The 19,068-nt window shown below is 36.0% G+C and overlaps 2 protein-coding genes across 3 annotated transcripts; one reads left to right on the top strand and one right to left on the bottom strand.

Annotated features, from left to right (window-relative positions):
- Window positions 1-3,181: 3,181 nt before the first annotated feature.
- Window positions 3,182-7,782, bottom strand: LOC131979741 (polyisoprenoid diphosphate/phosphate phosphohydrolase PLPP6-like). Its single transcript, XM_059343740.1, has 2 exons — window positions 7,110-7,782; window positions 3,182-4,060 (listed from the first exon to the last, which is right to left on the bottom strand). Exons 1-2 carry the CDS (start codon window positions 7,486-7,488, stop codon window positions 3,639-3,641), a joined length of 801 nt encoding a protein of 266 aa, XP_059199723.1. The 5' UTR covers window positions 7,489-7,782; the 3' UTR covers window positions 3,182-3,638.
- A 179-nt stretch (window positions 7,783-7,961) lies between these two features.
- On the top strand, window positions 7,962-15,274 carry LOC131979742 (peroxiredoxin-6-like). Of its 2 annotated transcripts, XM_059343742.1 has the most exons (5): window positions 7,962-8,205; window positions 10,580-10,736; window positions 11,906-12,055; window positions 13,879-14,025; window positions 14,160-15,274. In XM_059343742.1, the coding sequence occupies exons 1-5, from the start codon at window positions 8,114-8,116 to the stop codon at window positions 14,298-14,300; spliced, it is 687 nt and encodes a 228-aa protein (XP_059199725.1). In that variant the 5' UTR covers window positions 7,962-8,113; the 3' UTR covers window positions 14,301-15,274. The 2 variants fall into 2 exon arrangements, with proteins under 2 accessions (XP_059199725.1, XP_059199724.1); XM_059343741.1 differs by having other exon boundaries at window positions 7,968-8,205; window positions 13,879-14,293.
- Window positions 15,275-19,068: the final 3,794 nt, after the last annotated feature.

Here is a 19,068-nt window from a genome sequence, read left to right as displayed (position 1 = left end):
ACATGTAAATCTGTGACTTTTTCACACAGATTTGCCACTTTAAATCTCTTAAATCTGCAACTTTTTTTCTTGCAGATTTGCCACTTAAATCTAGTAACGTAGCCTGATCTTTGCTGATTAGCTGGAAGAAATCCATGTGGTTCTACGACCTCACAGAGAGACATGGGGACTCCATTTTGATATCCACTGAAGTTACCAAATATAGTTCTTCGCCCGATAAAGGGTTAAACTGCTGTCAAAGTTTCAAAGTAAAAGCACTAAAATCAGCAGAAAAAAGTGCGTAGTTTAGTTTGAAAATGAATCGTATGTTAAAGGTGGCGGTTGGCAGCACAGTTTACCAACACTGTAAGAGGAGATGGGATGTATTATAATGACAGTCAGGAGACTCAGCAGCAGCTGATGGAAACTTGGATGAGTGTGAGTTGACTTCCCCCCACCGGTGTTCACACAAATACAGTGTGGATTGTTTCAGCTAGACACAAAACCACATACCACCTTGTGCAACATGCAATTGCAACCACATACTGAGAGGAAATGTCTCACTTTACCAGAAGGCGGTGTGCCAGTGTCATTTTCATACAGTAGCTTTTAAGCTTTCATACTCAGCCACAAACCTTCTCACTGTACAAACATGATACAAAGCCACAACTGGAAATGGTGCACAGATTGCTTGGATTTTGCTTTTTATTAAAAAAACAAAACAAAGGCTCAAATTAATCTCAGCTTTGGTTTCAGCATTGTAAGATGAAGTCCATGCATCATCAACACCATTGTATGACCAGTGACTCTGTTTCAATATGTTCACTTCTTCTTCTTTTTTTAACAAATTAGACAAAACCAACCTGGTCTCACAGGAATCTGTGAAATAGCCACGGATTCGCTTAACTCAAAATCCGTGGAATAGCCACGGAATCACTCAAATTTCCGTGAAACTGACACGGATTTCGCTACAATGCAAGTTAATGACAGTCATAAAGTGATTATGTACATTCACTGAGTGAATATTTAGAAAATAAAACATATATTTCTCGTTAGAAATGTGATCAAAATCCATTTTTATCAAAATATAGATTTTTTCACTAAAAATGAGAGAACTGTCCACCATATTTTTTGTTCTGGCCGCCGGGACCTTGAAAGTCACGTGACTTGGAACAAACCAATAGGAAAAAATATCCATGGAATAGCCACGGGATATGACTGTCTTTAACTTGCATTGTAGCAAAATCCGTGTCAGTTTCACGGAAATTTGAGTGATTCCGTGGCTATTCCACGGATTTTGAGTTAAGCGAATCCGTGGCTATTTCACGGATTCCTGTGAGACCAGGTTTGACAAAACACATGTACACATAAAAACAGATATAGATAAACAAAATAAAAGTATATGAAGTATTTTCATATATTCTAGCAAATAATAAAGATAACGGCAGGGATTTTTTTATTACACACACTCATGCTACACATTTTCCCCACATATCAGATCATCCTCACCCAAAAAAACAGCCATATGGGCCATTTGTGCAAGCAGCTTATTAGGATCCATATTTACATATTCAGTTTATTTTTAGGCAGCGACCTATAGTGGCCGCAGAAACTATGAGGGAAGGAAGTCAGGTGAGTATAAAGAGCGACAAAGTCTGTTTAAGGAGGAGGGTGTGAATGGGCCAAACATGGGACAGGAGACCTGTGGTTGTGTTCTGAAAAGCAACATTGGTTTTGTTGCACATATAACAACGTCACGGTGTCTTTCCTAAACCTAAAGGGGCTTTCACATTGCTGCGCAGTAACTCACCACCTCCAGTCATTTCAATGAGGAGAGGAAGTGGTTTCGGCTGTAGGGGAATGCTGGGGCGGCTGTGGCTCAGTTGGGAGAGTTGGTTGGCCCCCAACCGAAGGGTTGGTGGTTCGATCCCCGACCATGGCAGCCTACATGTCGAAGTATCCTTGAGCAAGATACTGAACCCCAAATTGCTCCCGATGTGCTGTGTTCATCGGTGTGTGAATGAATTCCCAATGGTGGCAGGTGGCACCGTTTAGGGTAGCCTCTGCCACCAGTATGAATGTGTGTGTGAAAGGGTGAATGAGCGCAGTCTGTAGTGTAAAGCGCTTTGAGTGTTTGAAAAGCGCTATATAAGTGCAGGTCCATTACCATTTACCAATGAGGCGATAAGCAGCCACATGAGCGTCTTCAGACTTCACTTTATAGTTAAAGTTAGCTACAGTCATGGGAAAAAATATTAAATCACCCTTGTTTTCTTCCATTTCTTGTTCATTTTAATGCCTGGTACAACTAAAGGTACATTTGTTTAGACAAATATAATGATAACAACAAAAATAGCTTATAAGAGTTTAATTTAAGAGCTGATATCTAAACATTTTCCATGGTTTTCTTGATAATGATTTTAGTTATTAATTAATTTTTATTTTCCTTTGTATGATGAAGTTGTGAAAACAAGAAGGCACCAGTTCCTGTCCTTTCAGTCAGGCAAAAGGAGAAAGTCTTACTGTGTACATGCTTGGAAATGATCTTACCTGACAAAAACTTTTATTTAATTTTAGTTAATTTGAGAGCTAATATCTAGCCATTTTCCATGGTTTTCTTGAGAATGATTTTGATAACTATCAAGAAAACCATTGAAAATGTCTAGATATCAGCTCTTAAATTAAACTCTTATGAGCTATTTTTGTCGTTATCATTATATTTGTCCAGACAAGTGTACCTTCAGTTGTACCAGGCATTAAAATGGAACAAGAAATGGAAGAAAACAAGGGTGGTCTAATAATTTTTTCCATGACTGTATATACTGCTTGAAACAGTTTTAAAAGTTTTTTTTGCTTTTTTGGGGAATGCTCTTGCAGGTAGTTGGGACAGTAGCCGCACAGCGGTGTGAAAGCAGCTCAACTTTGTAGCTTTGTTGCCTAAATATAACCAAGTCGTTCTGTTTCAACATGACCTTAGTAGTCACTTGGCTAAAACGGTGACTGTGTTAACCCATAAGAACCCAGACCCAGTTATCCTAAAGAAAAGTTATGGGGGATATACCACCATTTCTGATGTGTTTTCAAAAACACTATCCCTAAATGTCAAAGATCTGTGAGGTGACATAAACATTACATTGGGCGCTTATAGTAGGCCTATTTATGTTTATAATATTTATGTTTATAATATTTCATATTTTAAAATTTAAAAAAACTAGACACAAATTTGCCTTTTTCTCTGCATCTCCACAACATCTATCAAAATTGTGACATTATTAGTTCTGTTTAACAACAAATTATTTTTTAGATTTGTTTTTAAGTAGCATAATAATAATAATAATAAATCGATAATAAATAAATACAAATAACCATGTGTCTTTTTGTTTATCAAAATTGTGACTTTAATTTGTTCAGGAAATATAGTCAAAACAAGTTAAATGCAATACAGGATACCCTATTAATGGATTAGAACTGTTAAATGGGTTTAAACTTAGCCTAGTAACAAAAAATAGAAAACGTGTTTGTTACACGGGTGTCACCATGGGTTCTTATGGGTTAAATAGAATGGTTGATATATTTTGTTTTGAGAGTTATTGGCTTAACAGCTTAGTCATTTAGGATATGAGGACACATGAAGGCTGACACACGCAGTTTCTCTGAATCTAATGTTTCCAGCCTGCCAGCCAGAGTCCATCATAAGCCCTGTTGAGTCTCTCTGTCAGCCGCATGAGCAGCAGGTCCTGCAGGCAGTCCCACGTCACCCACAACCTTTCCACAAGACTGTACTGGCAGTAGCCCATAGCCAAGCCAAAGCCCACATCTGTCACATAGTGCCTGGCGAGCAGCAGCCGGGACAGGCTAGCGAGAGCGGCCCAGCCCACTACGAGGACCCGCATGGACGCCGTGTCCACCAGCTGGGCTAGAAGGAAGCGGGCACACATGGCGGCCCGTGTGGCGTGGCCTGAGGGGAAGGAGTAGCGCTCCACAAAGAAGGTGGAGAGGATGTCAGAGCGGTTCTGAGCCGGTCTGCGACGCCTGACGAGAGTCTTCACAACTCGGACCAACGCCAGGTCCAACATCAGAGCTGCAGGGGGAGAGAGACACGACACTGGTTTCAGTTTGCATTGAAGGCTGAAAACTCTCTATTCAAAGTGCGACTCAGCTCACTTTCTATTGTTCACAGCAGATTGCTATTTATAATAACACATGCTGGGCCATCACTCTGCAGCTACGTTTCTTCTCTACATCAGTAGAGTGTGTGTTGTCCTTCAGCAGCGGTGCAATGTAACTAAGTACTTTTCCTAATGTACTGTAGGCCTACTTAAGTACAATTTTGAGGTGCTTGTACTTAACTTGAGTATTTCAATTTTATGTAATTCCATTTTTACTCCACTACATTTATCTGACAGCTTTAGTTACTTTTGAGGTCAAGAATTTTTTTTATTTTATTTCTTAATTTAGCCTAATAACAGTATGTTAAGTAGTTAAATCAGCCCTATTTTGAGAAAATTAAAATGTTATTTAAATAAATGCATCAATATTAATAATACAATAATATATTTGGAATATATAAACTTAAGTTACATTTTGAGGTACTTGTACTTTACTTGAGTAATTCTATTTAAGGTAACTTTATACTTCTACTTCACTACATTTTAGAGGCAAATATTGAACTTTTTACTCCGCTACATTTAGCTGACAGCTTTAGTTACTTTTCAGGTTGAGATTTAACATGAAAAACATGATCAATTTAATGTGAATAGACTTTTTTAAAAATGTTATTAAACCTTATAACAGTATATTAAGTAGTTAAAATGAACCCTACCTTTACAAAGTTAAAACACTGCATGAATACAAATAATCTAATAACATATTTTGAACATATTTAACAATCTGAGTGGGTCCATTCTGCATAACGAGTACTTTTACTTAACTTTATACTTCTACTTCACTACATTTTAGAGGCAAATACTGTACTTTTTAGTCCACTACAGTTAGCTGACAGCTTTAGTTACTTTTCAGGTTGAGATTTAATATTAAAAAAAAGATTTAAGTTACTTTATAACAGTATATTAAGAAGTTTAAATGAGCCCTACCTTGAGAAAATTAAAACTTTACATAAATAATAATAATAATGTAATAATATATTTAGAATATATTAAACAACTTGTGTGTCAAGTCTGCATAACGAGTACTTTTACTTAAGATACTTTAAGGCCATTTTGATGCTGATATTTTTGTACTTTACTTAAGTATGTTTTGAATGCAGGACTTTCACTTGTTGTGGAGTAATTTCACAGTGTGGTGTTAGTACTTTTACTTAAGTAAAGGATCTGAATACTTCTTCCACCACTGTCATCCAGTGTCTCATCCTCTGACCCCACAGGATGGAGACAAGCTGCAGGAACTACACTAGACATATCTCCTGTTGTAAAGTCATATCTATGGTTTGTCCTATTTACTGAAGTAGTGAACAACATTCTCATTGCATAAAAATCTTGTGGGATGGTAAAGACAATTCCAGACTATAGTCAAACCCTTGTGGTTGGTGAAAAAATTGTTAGAATTTGATTATAAAACGTGTAAAAGTATAAGTGAATATTCTTTTTAAGGGGTTAAGTGCCCTTCAAGGTGACAATTGTCAGGAAATAGTTGAGGCAACCATCCTCCAGGCCTCCCCACTGTCCATTTATTCACCTCTTTGGGCATTTTCTTTCGGTAAATCACTTACTAATGCTTTCAAAACATTTTTTTTATTTAAATCCCCTTGGCTGGTGTCTATCCTTTGTATTTGGAAATAATGCAGTTAGAAATGTTGTTAATCCTTTTAATAGGTGCTCATGAGTTTTTAAGTTTCAAATAACCAATCAAATCTGCAGTTATAAATGTTGATAAGTAATTAATACAATTACTTTTAATTAAAGAGCAAAAGTTAAAAAAAAAAAAAGTTCAACATCTGGCAACCCTTAAATCTGTCGAGCATTTATAAATCATTTTAGCACTGATTAAAAAAAGTAGTAGTAGTAGAAGTACTTCAAGACATTTATAAAGTAGCACCAAACTTTAATGAAGGATCTTTAAGTTATTGAAGAACTTTTGTTCATATGTCACTTTAATTTCTCTACCTTTTAACCTTTTAACAGCCGTCCTTTTCCATTCTTTAAACTGCTGCCCCGTTTTTGTTTTTGCCTTGATGTACTCTAGAAAGTCTCTTATAACAGATGTAAATTTTTTTGGGCTTCTCATTTAAATTTATACTGACCCTACTCTTAAATAAACCAAATTAAATAACCTTTGCACCACAGTAGTACAATAAATGTAAATTGTAACAATACAACACTCTTCAGTTGTCTAAAAAGCTCTCTCCTATTGAATTATATTAAATGAAACCTTTGACCTCATTAATTTCTCATTTCCCAGCCCCAGTATTTCCAACTCACAGTGGCGGCCTATAGGCTATAATGTGCCAAAAATAGCTCTGGTATTTGACCACAGCACAATACTGTATAGTAACCGTCTTGATCTTAAAGCTGTCAGTCAACGTGTATAATCTACCCATGCGAATAAAGCATCAACATAGAAATAGTATATAGTCTATAAGCATCAAGCATGTCACGTGCATGTCTCTCAGTGGCAACAGATGCTATCAGCTGCGGCTCAAAGGAGAAAACTTTCCATGGCTGCGCTGATGCTGTTGGGGACGCACACACCGCCTGCAGCTCTACTGATGCATTATTAGACACTTGTGTGGATTGATGCAGCTTTGGCCTCTTATATTGAGCTATTTTAATATCCGTTTACATTACTCAGCTCAATAAAAAAACACTTATGACTAGCAAAGGCTTCGTTTTGGAGTCTGCACAGCTGTGCGTAATAACGCAAATGCGCAAAATATCCAAACGGGCGTGCCAAATGCGCAGTAAAAATGAGTTTTTGTTCAAACCTAAATGTGAATATTAAATAAATAAACAAAAAATGCTACCTGTTGGTTATGTGTGGTAGTTTTAAGAAGTGCTATTTAAAGCAAACAATGTATTTATAATTGGATTGCAGCAATCCAAACTATCAATGATAAGCCCATGGAGTCATTCCTGATGATCCAAAATCCAGACAATCGACACACATTGACTCACCCAGGGCCAGGTTCAGCATGATCTCCTGTTCCGCCACACTCTCTCCCCGGAGCAGAGTGTACACGGTGCCGACGAGCCACGGGATGACATGGCCAGAGAACTCCACCAGGCGCACCAGGGGCCGTATGCCGCCCCATGAAGACTCCTCGCAGGCGCACACTCCGAGCCGCTTGGACAGCCACAGATCTATCGCCAGCAAGAACCGCAGCGTTATAGTGAATATCGGCTGGCTCAGACTGACGGAGAAGTGCTCAGGTTGAGCTCCGGAGGAAAAGTAAGAACAGCTGGAGCCCCGGCGGCGGACATGGCACTCAGATGATGCCCGGTTTCCACACGCAACTCCACGGCAACTATTCCGTCTGGACGCTGGCAAGGACATTTTCGTTTTGACAAAGTGTTCACAGAAATATCCGCCCTTCTGTATCGACCACCTGTGACCAGTAAACTCCTTAATCCTGCTGCGCTCCGACGCAAAACATCCTTCAAACTGGGAAGTCCAAACACAGGGGTTAAATGTGACCAGTTCAGAACTGGACTGCTCTGGTCACGTGGCTACAGTAGCCTTCAAATTAACATGCAATAAAACTATCATGGAGTTTTAAATGTGTGGCTTCATTTTTCCTTTTCTTTAAGTATCCTCTGAAACAAATACACCTCCTGCATGAAAATAATGTAAATTATTTTAAGACTAAATTGCTTAATAATACATGAGCATATTCTTGTGGAGAAGTTCAGTGCTGCACTTTAATAAAACTTCTAAATCGTTGATAGGAAACCTGTCCATACGCATGCGTAAATTGCTCATTTGGAAACCTGCGCAAATCAATCAAAACGCGACCTGAATGAGTCAGAAGGTGGATTACTATGTGCTGCCCTGTGCAGTTCACGGTTGGTGCTTATGTCAACAGAGTAGTAGCCTGTTCAAAGGGGAAGTTTCCGCCTCTTAACACACGATTCTGCCGTCAGAGCTGAACAGACGCAACACCTACACGGCCACACTGAATATGCCCGGACTGCTGCTCGGAGATGTATTTCCTGATTTCGAGGCGGAAACTACCTATGGCAAAATTAAACTGCACGAATTTCTTGGAGACTCGTAAGTAGGCATCATGAATTTGGGTATTTATGGTTATTGATTCGTAATATTATCAAGTTCACATGAGGGAGGGACAGATAGAGAGAGAGAGAGAAAGGGAACTTTCGTCCAGTTCCTGTTACTCTTCTCTGACTTCTGCTTTATTGAACTTTGCGTGAAATATAAATGCCATCTAAAACTTTAAACCTATCATAGTGGCACTCCGGCTTGTTAGTCAATATGCTGTTATAAAATAATAATCTGTGGTGCACAAATAGACAAATTAATCAAACGAATGAAGCCTTTTTGGGGCCGGGTTATAGGGCTACTGACCACCAGAAAGCAAAATAAAAGCATCTGTAAGCTGAAAAGGTCAAAGGTTAAACCTGAAATCCCTATTGTCACCTATAGTATTCGCTGATGACACAAATCTCTTTGTTACTGACAAGAACTTTGATTCCGTTATTGTTAAAGCAAATGCTGGACTCATCCATTTTTCTTATTGGGTCAAGTTAAATAAGTTATCAATCAATGTCAAGAAATCTAACTTTATTATTTTTAGAAATAAGAACAAGATTTATAATGCAGAGAGAGCCAAAATATATATCAATGACAGTGCACTTGCACAAGTTTCATCAGTAAAATTCTTAGGTGTCTACATTGATGAAAAACTCTGTTTTAAGAACCATTGTGAACTTGTCTGTAAAAAGGTCTCAAAATCGTTGGGCATTATAAAAAGGGTTAAACACCATTTGAAAAAGAGCACACTTCTAACATTGTATTACAGTTTAATTTATCCTTACATATCTTACTGTAATATAATTTGGGCGAGCACTTACCATTCTTATTTACAGGCAATTCATAGATTTCAGAAATCCTTTGTAAGAATTGCCACTAACTCTTCTTATTTAGCCCCAACTAAACCATTATTTAATCAATTGCAACTACTTACAATTTATGAGGTCAATAAGTATCAAACAGGGGTTCTTATGTATAAAGTAATTTGCCTTCCTGCATCTTCACCTAACTTTTTTCATAGTTACTTTGAGTTTAATTCTCATTATCTTGCACATCTTACAAGAAGAAAGAATGATTTACATATTCCTTTCTGTAGGACCTCTGTTGCCAAATTCTCATTTGTTTATCAAGGTGCAGTGCTGTGGAATGACATAAAACATCTAACAGAATCATGTTCCTCTTTAAATACTTTTAAGACCAAGCGCAAAAAATCCCTATAGATGTTTAACACCTTTGTATTTGTTTTGTTTATATTTTGTTTGTATTTTTTATTTTCATCTAGCTATGTAATTTAAGTAAAGTATAGTTATTTATAGGTTTAAGAGGGAGGGTCGCGTATAAGCCCTTTGGGCTTTTTGATCTTTCCTGCATTTTCTTTTACTGTTTCTTGTACTGTTATTTCCTAACAATTGTATGTTTTTTTAAGTGCAAACAACAATAAATAAAAAAAAAATAAAAAAACCCAAAATGGTGCACAATCACATCGCTGACCTCATGAAAAAAGCCCCTTCTGTCATCTATTCTGAAACATTAGTGTCACCCAGAGGACATCCTGTCAGTTTGGTGTCAGATGCATCATTCAGTGTCAGTGTGTATTGTGCAAACTAACAATAAGCAGCAACAGGAACCACAATATTAGAGGTTTATGTCAGATTGAGTCACACTGAAACCTCAGGTTGAGTCTCCTCTTTACAGACTCACTGATCCTGACATACACCTGACACAAACTCACCCATCTCTCACTCTTTTTATTCCAGCTGGAATTTTAGCATTGATTAAAAAAAATAGTACTTCAAGACATTTATAAAGTAGCACCAAACTTTAATTAAGGATCTTTAAGTTATTGAAGAACTTTTGTTCATATGTTATTTTTATTTCTCTACCTTTTAACCTTTTGACTGCCGTCCTTTTCCATTCTTTAAACTGCTGCCCTGTTTTTGTTTTGCCTTGATGTATTTTAGTCTCTTATAAGTCTCTTATAACAGATGTACATTTGGGCTTCTTATTTAAATTCATACTGACCCTTCTCTTAAATAAACCAAACTAAATAACCTTTGCATCTTAGTAGTACAATAAATGTAAATTGTAACAATACAACACTCTTCAATTGTCTAAAAAGCTCTCTCCTATTGATTTATATTAAATTAAACCTTTGACCTCATTAATTTCTCATTTCCCAGCCCCAGTATTTCCAACTCACAGTGGCGGCCTATAGGCTATAATGTGCCAAAAATAGCTCTGGTATTTGACCACAGCACAATACTGTATAGTAACCGTCTTGATCTTAAAGCTGTAGATAGATAGAGTCTCCTCAGAGTCACTGATCCTGACATACACCTGACACAAACTCACCCATCTCTCACTCTTTTTATTCCAGCTGGGGGATCCTGTTCTCCCACCCCAGAGACTACACCCCAGTGTGCACCACAGAGCTGGGCCGAGCTGCCAGAATGAGCAGTGAGTTCAGTAAACGCAACGTCAAAATGATCGCCCTGTCCATCGACTGCCTGGAGGATCACCACGGCTGGACCAAGGTGTGACAGTTACAGCATCATCACATACAGAAAGAAGGCTGTTTATCACTTAGTGAGCATCACAGTTTGGATTTCCCACCGGGTGAAACTGTTAATGTACTGAGCTCTGTTTCCATGGTGAACAATCAAATAAGCATGGTTTTTGCAGGCTAAAAGAAGTTTAGACTATTCTAATGTTTTTTAAAGGAAAATAACACATACTCCTTGTTTTAACCCTTTGATGCACAACATATTGACCCCCCTTCTAATGCTCAAAAATGATCCGCATTCATTTCCCATGTTATTTAATGCTGCTGTGTGTTTATCTTTTGATATCAACTTATTTTAAGATTGAATATTCCAAGTATTCTTTAACTATCTTGGTTGTGATAACAACAGATCATTATTTTCATTTTGCTTCTCATACTTTATGTAGAAAAAAAGTTTTTGTATTATTACATAGCTAACTACTTGGCTAAGTAGCTTGCTAAGCTAACTATTTAGCCAAGAAGTTAACTAAGTAGTTAGCTTAGCAAGCTACTTAGCTCAAAAATGGATATGGGTAATTTTTGACCCATGTTGTGCATTAGAAATGTAGGGAAGGGATTTTATTAAAAAAAAAAATAAAGCAAGACATAAAATTAGGATGTATGATGATCAAAAACAAACTAATAGAGGAAAAACCTGGAATACTATTAAACAAACATGAAACAGATCAATAAGTTTACTAAGTCATAAAACCAGATAGATAAAAATAGATTTCATATCAACCAAAAAGGTTTACGTATGAAAACGAAGGTCATTTTCACTATAATTTTAGTTAGTTTTATAACCACAAAATACAGTTTCAGTTAGTAGTCATTTTTAAAAAAAACTCTGGTTTTCATTTTTATTTCAGTTAACGAAAATGTTTTTCAATTCTAGTTTTTGTTATTTTGTTAGTTTTCGTTAACTGTAATAACCTTGGTGCCCTTTGCATAACATGTATTTTTATTTTTGATACATTTTGACGTCGATACTTTTGTACTTTTACTTCAGTAAGTCTTGAATGCAGGACTTTTACTGTGTGGTATTAATACTTTTACTTCAGTAAGAGATCTGAATACTTCTTCCACCACTGAGCTCCAACTGTGTGCTACTGATTTGATTTAAATAGCTAAGGTCTTGTCTTGTGTCTCTGTACTAACTAGGACATCCTGGCATACAACTGTGAGGAGTCTTCCTGCACCTCGCTGCCCTTCCCCATCATAGCAGACAGTAAGAGGGAGCTGGCAGTGGCCCTGGGCATGCTGGACCCAGTGGAGAAAGACCAAGACGGCCTGCCGCTCACTGCCCGCTGTGTACGTCTTCACAATCAAAATCAAAATGTCCCTGTTTTATGGCCAGCATGCAACCTCAATATCCAACATGGTCTCACAGAAATCCGTGAAATAGCCACGGATTTCGCTTAACTCAAAATCCGTGGAATAGCCACGGAATCGCTCAAATTTCCGTGAAACTGACACGGATTTCGCTACAATGCAAGTTAATGACAGTCATCTTTTTCTGGCGAGATCTTCACCACAAAGTGATTATGTACATTCACTGAGTGAATATTTAGAAAATAAAACATATATTTCTCGCTAGAAATGTGATCAAAATCCATTTTTATGCAGAAACAAAGTCAAAATATTAATTTTTTCACTAAAAATGAGAGAACTGTCCGCCATGTTTTTTGTTCTGACCGCCGGAACCTTGAAAGTCACGTGACTTGGAACAAACCAATAGGAACAAATATCCATGGAATAACCACGGGATATGACTGTCATTAACTTGCATTGTAGCGAAATCCGTGTCAGTTTCACGGAAATTTGAGCGATTCCGTGGCTATTCCACGGATTTTGAGTTAAGCGAAATCCGTGGCTATTTCACGGATTTCTGTGAGACCAGGTTGCAATATCTTATACACTGTAACGAAAAGCTGTGTATTTACGGTGAATTACAACAGTATACTACTATATTTTATAGCAATTGTAAAATACTGTTAAATATTCATCCCTCACATGTAAATTAACAGTTAAATTGGTCAATTAACAATAAAAGTAGATAACTATAAATTAAAAGCATTAAACACTATTTGTAAAGAATTGCTGTAAAATACCACACACCATTATCCTAAGATCATACTGTAAGCCAAAATACAGTAATATATTCAGGGTTCGTACGGGTGCTTGAAATCGTTGAAAATGCTTGAATTTAAATGTTGTTTAAAGAGTGATTGGATTTTGGATAAAGTGCTTGTAAATGCTTGAAATTCTTACTGTATTTCTCTTGCAATCTGACTATATCCATCTATAGACTATAGATAATCACATGTTCAATGTAAAAATAATGAGTAGCCTATCTGAAATGAAGACCGTTCCTCCTAAAAGTGTAACACCATCACTGTTGGTATGGTTCAGTGAAATCTCCCCCTTTAAGTATGCAAGTAGTCATCTTTTTTCTTTTTTGGTCATTTTGTGTCTTTTTTGGTAATTTTGTGTCTTTTTTGGGTAATTTTTTTTTTTAAAGTAATTTTGTTTTTTTTCTGTCATTTTGTGTCTTTTTGGGTCATTTTGTGTCTTTTTGTGACTTTTGTGTGTCATTTTGTGTCTTTTTTAGAATTTTGTGTCTTTTTTTTTGGTCATTTTGTTTCTTTTTTTCTTTCTTTTTTTCAAATAATGAGTGAGAGAATAATGTGTCTTTTTTTGGCAATTCTGTGTATTTTTTGGTCATTTTTTTTTTTTTTTTTAGTAATTTTGTATCTTTTTTTTGGTCATTTTATGTCCTTTTTTAGTAATAGTTTAGTACTCCTAAAAGTGTAATACCATCGCTGTTGGTATGGTTCAGTGAAATCTCCCCCTTTTAGTATGTAAGTAATTCATCTAAAACATGCAATTTACAACAGGTGTAAGATACTGGAAAAGCTTGAAAATGGACCTTAAAAGTCCTTGAAAAATGCTTGAATTTGACCACTGCTAAAGTGTACGAACCCTGTGTACTGTTAAACAAATTACAGTATGTGGACTGTAAAATAACAGTAAAATACTGGCGTCCCTGCTGCCAGTATTTTACTGTTATTTTTACAGTTACAGTGTAATAATTAACCCCGTGAGGCTCCGTCCCTCCCTCTGTTTGCGTGCAGGTGTTCATCATCGGTCCTGACAAAACGCTCAAGCTGTCTCTCCTCTACCCGGCAACCACCGGACGCAACTTTGATGAGATTCTGCGAGTGGTGGACTCGCTCCAGCTCACGGCGGGGAGACGACTGGCCACGCCTGCCGACTGGAGGGTATGTCACACCTCTGAAAGTGACCTCAGCTTGTACCGATCATTGCAGCAGCTGACTGCAGAGATAATAGAAACAGGAACCTACTTGGTGCCATGCAGAATAACCTCGTTTTTCTTTCATGTCCCGTCCTGCAGCCTGGAGACTGTGTGATGGTCCCTCCCAGCATGTCGGAGGAGGAGGCGGCCTCTTTGTTCCCAGGCGGCATCTACACCAAAGAGCTGCCCTCTGGCAAGAAGTACCTGCGCTACACACCCCTGGAAGAAACACAGCAGTGATATTCAACATGTCACACTTAATCCAGCAGCTCTTCACGTGGGACCTTAAGAACCTTGAGTACTACCTTTCTCGATTTTGTGCCTCCTCGATCTTCTGGCTTGTGATTCGGAAATCGATCTCAGCGCTCCATCCTGAAGGAAGTCTTCACATGCACCTTGAGGAACGAGCAGGGCAACCGGAGGAGCTGTTACTTTTTATTTTCATTTTTTTACTTCTTTGTTGAGACAGGTTTATATCAAGTCATAAACACTGTATTCAGGTGCATCTCAATACATTAGAACAGGGATGGGCAACTTAAATGCTGCAGGGGGCCACAACTTTTCATGTTCACTACCACAGGGCCACATATAGGACCGTGCACTTCACCAGATATGATGAAACTGCAATTTTAAATATGTTTACAGTGCAGTAACTTAACATATTTCATGCTCAAATGCATGTTAGCATTCCTGCATGTTGTTGTAGGAATACAAAAGGTTTGAAGCAAATAAAAAATAACCACTTACTGTGATTTTTTTTTTTTTTTTTTTTTTGCAAGAACAGCAGACCAACATTAACTGCAAGAAGTGATTTTGTGCATTTTTACACTGCACTTTTAAGATTTCATGCTCAAATGCATGTAGTTGTACTGAGGGCCACTTCAAGTGAGGGTGCGGGCCGTATGCGGCCCCTGGGCCTCCAGTTGCCCATCCCTGCGCTAGAATATGATAGAAAAGTCAATTTCCAGTAGTTCAAGTCAAACAGCCCCAACCAAGTATTGAGTCATATAGATGGACATTTTTTTGAGACACAGAATTTTAGGTCTTCATTAAATGTAAGGCATAATAATTATAATTAGAAGAAATTACATAAATGAATACATGAAATGTTTCATTCTGTGTGTAATGGATCTATATAATGTGTTATTTCTACTTTTTGAATTGAATTACTGACATAAATAAACATTTCTATGATATTCTAATTTATTGCAAACAGTTTAATATTTAACAGTCTGCAGGAAACTTCTATTTTGCAGCACTGCTGTTATCAGGATTAATATTGTGGCAATGCAAGAGGAAGTGGTTTATGGTGCTGGCTTCCTAGTGACAGCAAACACTGCTATTGTTGTCAGTGGTGAAAGAAGTTATCAGACCATTTACTTAAATAAAAGTACTAATACCACACTGTGAAACTACTCCACTACAAGTAAAAGTCCTGCATTCAAAACTTACTGAAGTAAAGGTACAAAAGTATCAGCAGCAAAATGTACTTAAAGTATCTAAAGTAAAAGTACTCGTTATGCAGAATGGACCCACTCTGATTGTTTAATATATTTGAAATATATTATTAGAGTATTTGTATTAATGCATTTATGCAAGCAGTGTTTTAATTTTGTAAAGACAGGGCTCATTTAATAACTTAATATGCTGTTATAAGATTTAATAAACAAAGTCGAATCACTTCAAATTGATGTTGAGGTTTATTTTAAAAATGTTAAATCTGGACCTGAAAAGTAACTAAAGCTGGCAGCTAAATGTAGTAAAGTTATTCTAAACACATTTTTAGATTATTGTTATTGATGCATTGATGTCATTTAATTTCATAAAGGTAGGGTTCATTTTAACTACTCAATATACTCATAAGGTTTAATAAAAAAAAAAAAAGTCAAATCACTTTAAATTGATCATGTTTTTTATGTTAAAAGTAGCTAAAGCTGTCAGCTAAATGTAGTGGCGTAAAAAGTACAATATTTGCCCTTAAAATTTAGTGAAGTAGAAGTATAAAATTACATAAAATGGAAATACTCAAGTAAAGTACAAGTACCTCAAATTTGTACTTAAGTACAGTACTTGAGTAAATGTACTTAGTTACTTTCCACCACTGATTAACAAGCCTGTGTTCTGTGTACTTCATTACAGTTACAACTTTTTTTAAAATGTGGGATTATCTACTTTCACAGTAGTTTTGCACGGTGAATCTATAAAGTTCTATAAAGTCTTATGGATTTACTGTGTCTACACTCTAATGATTGATATGCATTTGTACACATTTCACCTGTTTGAGACAATAAAAGCATGCATGTTCATATTGAGTCTGCAAAAAAACCCAAATTTGCTGTGTAATGACTTCTGGGCGCTACCGTGCAGCAGCAGCTCTCCCTCCTCTCTTCTCTCTATTACACCGTAGTTCTGTTTGTAGGCGGCTGGCTGTTAGCTCAGCTGTGTAGGATTTGGCGTTCCCCCTCACCGTGTCCACAGCATCAGTGAAGAGCTTATCAACTTTGATCCTGCGTGCTGCTGGCAACAGGCTCCTCTCTCTGAGGCCAGCAGACAGAGGTAAGGACAGTGGAACAGGAAATGGGAGATAAAAAAATACAGTAAATACTACTCTTCTTGCAAGAAGACTCAGTCTGCTTAGTGGAAATCTCCCTCTCCTCCTTCCTTTGTTCATTGGATCAGAGATGTTCTGGTAACACTTTACAATAAACATCTAAGTGATGTTTATAGATGGTTTATAAACCAATTATTATTAACCATTTACAAAATTCTATACATATTTAATCTTTAAATGGTTTCAAGCAATTTCTTAAAGGTATAAGAATAATTTTGAAATCATTTGCATACTTAATATGGTGTTAAAAATGTTATAATGAGTGTAAAGCTATTAATAAACTAATAATTATGTTTGTTTATGGTAAAGTAATCTATTTGGCATTTATAAATTATAGTTCAACCGTATAACATTTTCTATTCACCATTCTAAATGGCCTATATATGGTTTATAAATGATGATTAAACATTAATAAACTATCTGTTTACCATTTATAAATGGTCTATTTACCATCTATAAATGATGGTTATTGTAAAGTGTTACCAATGTTCTTTAAAAAAAAAAGATCAGGGTCCGGATTCACAAACATGTTCCTAAGATAAAACTTAAGAGAATTCTTAAGAAAAAAGATGTTCCTGAGAATGTTCTTAAATGCTATTCACCATTTTTTTTCTTAAGAATTGTCGTATGTTTTAGGAACTTCTTAGTTTTCTCACTTAGAACTTAAGTTCTTAGATTTTTAACTTAAGATCACTAGATCATTAACGAGGTAGTATCAAATACAACAACTGCCTCTGTGATTTACTAAGAGAACATTGTAGTGTAATAAGGAATAGGCCGACATGTCACACAGACTGAAAGGACATTTCAGTTATATGTCAACTGCCAGAATAATATTTATGTGATACATTCACAAAAAAACTACTCTGACCAAGTTAAGAGAAAGTTAAGAAAAAAATCAAGAAAAGATAAGGATTTCTTTATGAATACCAAATCTTCTTAAATTGTGTCTTATGAGCAAAGTTAAGAAAAAAAGTGGCACTTAAGATGCATATTTTTCTTAAGAATGCTTTGTGAATCCGGCCCCTGGTTTTCTTTAAGAGGCTCTTCAAACAAATTTGGGAAACTTTGGGGGCCTTTCTTTCATTTGGTTGAGAAGCTTAGTTTTGTTGATATTCCGGACTGATTTAATGTATATATTTTTTGTTTTAATCCGTTTTTTTAAATTATTATTTTTTACTACTAACTGGTGTTGCATGTGTGCGGTTGTTTTTACTGTATTTATTTTCTTAATACTACTACTTTATTACTACTTAATAATACTTTCTTAATGTTATTTTGTCTTTTTTAGTTTTGTTACCTGTATGGTCTTTTTTGTTGTCTGTTTTTGTTAAGAAAAGCAGAAAACCGAGTTGGGGAAAAAAAATACAGTCAAGACAGAACAAAGGTGATTAAAAATGAATCACTTTGGTGATATTCTGGACTGATTTAATGTATTTTTTTGTGTGTTTTTGTCCTGTTTTTTTTTTACTACTGACTGGTGTTGCATGTGTGCTGTTGTTTTACTCTATTTATTTTCTTAATGAATTACTTATTCTACTTTCTTAATGTTATTTTGTCTTTTTATTTATTTATTTTTTATACACATATATATTTATATATTGCTCTTGATTACCATTCAATGTCTGCATATATTGCGTCACAAAATTGTTTCACTGAAACTATTCTCAGTTTTGTCACCTGTATGGTCTTTTTTGTTGTCTGTTTTTGTTAAGAAAAGCAAAAAACAAAGTTGGGGAAAAAAAAATTCAGTCAAGACAGAACAAAGGTGATTAAAAATGAATCACTTGGTTGAGAAACAAAGTTTTGTTGATATTCCGGACTGATTTAATGTATTTTTTTTGTGTGTTTTTGTCCTGTTTCTTTTTTTACTACTGACTGGTGTTGCATGTGTGCTGTTGTTTATGCTCTATTTATTTTCTTAATTACTTATTCTATTTTCTTAATGTTACTTTGTCTTTTATATTCATTTTTTATACATATATATGTATATATTGCTCTTGATTACCATTCAGTGTCTGCATATATTGCATCACAAAATTGTTTCACTGTAACTATTCTCAGTTTTGTCACCTGTATGGTCTTTTTTGTTGTCTGTTTTTGTTGAGAAAAGCAAAAAACAAAGTTGGGGAAAAAAATACAGTGACGACAGAACAAAGGTGATTAAAAATGAATCACTTGGTTGAGAAACAAAGTTTTGTTGATATTCCAGACTGATTTAATGTATTTTTTTTGTGTTTTTATCCTGGTTTTTTGTTGTTGTTTTTTTTTTACTACTGACTGGTGTTGCATGTGTGCTGTTGTTCATGCTCTATTTATTTTCTTAATTACTTATTCTACTTTCTTAATGTTACTTTGCCTTTTATATTTATTTATTTTTTATACATATATATTTAT

The sequence above is a fragment of the Centropristis striata genome, chromosome 11 (genome assembly GCF_030273125.1).
Source record: "Centropristis striata isolate RG_2023a ecotype Rhode Island chromosome 11, C.striata_1.0, whole genome shotgun sequence".
NCBI lineage: Eukaryota > Metazoa > Chordata > Actinopteri > Perciformes > Serranidae > Centropristis > Centropristis striata.
Note: the sequence above shows the minus strand (reverse complement) of the source record. Positions and strands in the feature narration are given on the sequence as shown.

Excerpts from the sequence above, each read along its gene's own strand:
- LOC131979741 (XM_059343740.1), bottom strand. The coding sequence starts at position 7,488 with ATGTCCTTGCCAGCGTCCAGACGGAATAGTTGCCGTGGAGTTGCGTGT. Across the intron at positions 4,061-7,109 it reads CATGCTGAACCTGGCCCTGG|CTCTGATGTTGGACCTGGCG; the intron begins GTGAGTCAATGT and ends CTCCCCCTGCAG.
- LOC131979742 (XM_059343741.1), top strand. The coding sequence starts at position 8,114 with ATGCCCGGACTGCTGCTCGGAGATGTATTTCCTGATTTCGAGGCGGAA. Across the intron at positions 8,206-10,579 it reads CACGAATTTCTTGGAGACTC|CTGGGGGATCCTGTTCTCCC; the intron begins GTAAGTAGGCAT and ends TTTTTATTCCAG. Across the intron at positions 10,737-11,905 it reads ATCACCACGGCTGGACCAAG|GACATCCTGGCATACAACTG; the intron begins GTGTGACAGTTA and ends TGTACTAACTAG.